The sequence below is a fragment of the Rhagoletis pomonella genome, unplaced genomic scaffold, assembly GCF_013731165.1.
Source record: "Rhagoletis pomonella isolate Grant_MI unplaced genomic scaffold, Rhpom_1.0 Rhpom_scaffold_00001, whole genome shotgun sequence".
In the NCBI taxonomy this organism is placed as follows: Eukaryota; Metazoa; Arthropoda; class Insecta; order Diptera; family Tephritidae; genus Rhagoletis; species Rhagoletis pomonella.
This window is the reverse complement of record NW_023458555.1, coordinates 43,368,686-43,371,233: the sequence shown is the minus strand read 5'-3', so window position 1 is coordinate 43,371,233 and position 2,548 is coordinate 43,368,686. Positions and strand designations below refer to the sequence as shown.

Below are 2,548 nucleotides of genomic sequence, written 5' to 3'. Positions count from 1 at the left end.
GTATTCACTGTGTCCCCGAAGAGACAATAACGCGGCACTTTCAATCCCACTACACCCGCCACCACAGGACCCGAATTTATGCCCACCCTTATAGCCAGGTCGGGTATCTCTAAAGCTTTGACCTTCTTTACAACACGCAAAGCGAAGTCACCTGCATGCTCTGCATGCAATGGATTTATATCGGGGGCGCCCGAAACAGCCATATAAACCATGCCCACCGTCTCCACTTTATATACAAATGGTGAAATTATTTCTTGGTCGAATGCGGAAAAAACGGTATTTAATGTAGTTACTGCTGTCATGGCATCGCGTATATCATTCGTATCGCCAGCATAGATGTTCATTACTTCTATGAATATGACAGAGACTTCCTCGAAAGACTGACAAATAGCCTCCTCGCCGTTACGCATACGTTCGGCGATTGTACGCGGTATCATGGAGTAGAGCAACTCATCACCTTGACGTTTCCATGAGTCGGCAAGTTCTAATGATTTTTCCAATTCATCAGAGCGTTGCTCTTCCTTCTCGAACATTATTTCCAATTTGGAGCAATGCTGCCAGCCGGCCATTACCAACTCACGACTCAGGCCGTGCGGGTTCAAGTCATTCAGGAATAGGCCAATGCCATGCAGCTCATCCAAATTTTCGATGAGTGGACTGCACAGATAAATAAGTGAATCGATGTCTTTGAGGTGAAACATTTGGCCTTTCAATAATATCGCCTTGTTGCCATGTGAAATTTTACGTTTACCAGTTAGTGGATCGATATCTTCCTTCGCGTCGACATTCAACAAGTTTTCCTCACTACTATTCAAAACTTCATTCACCTCCTTTTCTAAATTGTGATCCATAAGCGCATCGTAAGCTGCCTGATTGCGGCCAGTGCGCAATAGTTCGAATTCAAAAAGCACATAACGCATTTGTATAATTTGATCCCAACTGATCTTGATGTCCTTGGGACGGCGGCATCTGAAAATGTCCATGAGATGAGAGCCAAGAAACTGGGAGGGGCTCTTGCCCTGGTTATGAAGTATCCAAGTATCAACGATTTTTTCACCTGCCGACGAAATGACCATATCACGATTGAGTAAAACAGTGAAGGGGAAAAGATCTAGAAATATGTCAATATTGACTTTTGGTAATATTTGTTGCGTTGGATGGGCCACGACATTAACACGCTTTGCCATATATTCCCGATTATCAAAGTCCAAACGATATTTCACAATCACCGTCAATGGTTCGTGGCTTAATTTAATGGGCCCAGCAATACCACCATTTATGTCATTTTGACTTTCAATCACCGAACACTTTACATTCAAATTATAGAATTCGCGTCCTACTTGCGTCAACTGGCCCATCAAGTATTTCGAAAACCCTGTACGTCCGCTGCGATACACCATCACCGCACCATCATCATCTACCTCTGTTAGCTGCATTGAGGGGCTTTTCATTTTCGGATATGTAAAACGCATCTGGAGATGTATATTATCGATGGACTGTAAAAAATCACAGAAATAGCGACCCGTCGCACGTATCATCTTATCATAGCCGAAGTTGGTGAAGAAGCGCACAAAGCAATTGCCAAAGAAGGACATACACCAATCGAAAGATTTCCCCGTAAGCGCAGACAATGCGGCAGCTATATCGGGCATTAGTGTGTCCGGATATATCTGATGCGTTTTGAAGGTATTGTGGCGGCAATCGATAATTTGGCATACTTGCCGCCAAATATCTTCACCAAATTCCTCTTGAATGAAATGTTGAACGGACTCAAGAACCATGCCATACATGATTGCGGCTTGACTTTGGCTTTGTGACTATTGACAACGAAACCGCTTAAGTTATTTAAGTATGTATGTATGTGTATGTAGGTAAATATATATTTAAGTGTATCAATGGGTATTGTTGTTGCTTTTGATGCTTCGTTGTTTTGCGTTGAGTGTTCCTCCTTCCGTAAGTGATTGTAACGGGTGATTTTTTTGAGGTTAGGATTTTCATGCATTAGTATTTGACAGATCACGTGGGATTTCAGACATGGTGTCAAAGAGAAAGATGCTCAGTATGCTTTGACATTTCATCATGAATAGACTTACTAACGAGCAACGCTTGCAAATCATTGAATTTTATTACCAAAATCAGTGTTCGGTTCGAAATGTGTTTCGCGCTTTACGTCCGATTTATGGTCTACATAATCGACCAAGTGAGCAAACAATTAATGCGATTGTGACCAAGTTTCGCACTCAGTTTACTTTATTGGACATTGAACCAACCACACGAATGCGTACAGTGCGTACAGAAGAGAATATTGCGTCTGTTTCTGAGAGTGTTGCTGAAGACCGTGAAATGTCGATTCGTCGCCGTTCGCAGCAATTGGGTTTGTGTTATTCGACCACATGGAAGATTTTACGCAAAGATCTTGGTGTAAAACCGTATAAAATACAGCTCGTGCAAGAACTGAAGCCGAACGATCTGCCACAACGTCGAATTTTCAGTGAATGGGCCCTAGAAAAGTTGGCAGAAAATCCGCTTTTTTATCGACAAATTTTGT

General features: G+C 42.4%; 2 protein-coding genes across 3 annotated transcripts in view; one reads left to right on the top strand and one right to left on the bottom strand.

The window, feature by feature from the left end:
* LOC118744374 (soluble guanylate cyclase 89Db-like) lies at positions 1 to 1,960 on the bottom strand (the record flags this gene model as incomplete). The annotated part of the gene is given in 1 exon segment (XM_036477344.1): positions 1 to 1,960. A coding segment is annotated over 1 exon segment (1,790 nt), but the record flags the coding sequence as incomplete, so codon positions are not given.
* Positions 1 to 2,548, top strand: part of LOC118744385 — a 38,120-nt gene that overhangs the window by 22,624 nt on the left and 12,948 nt on the right. The window lies entirely within an intron of this gene.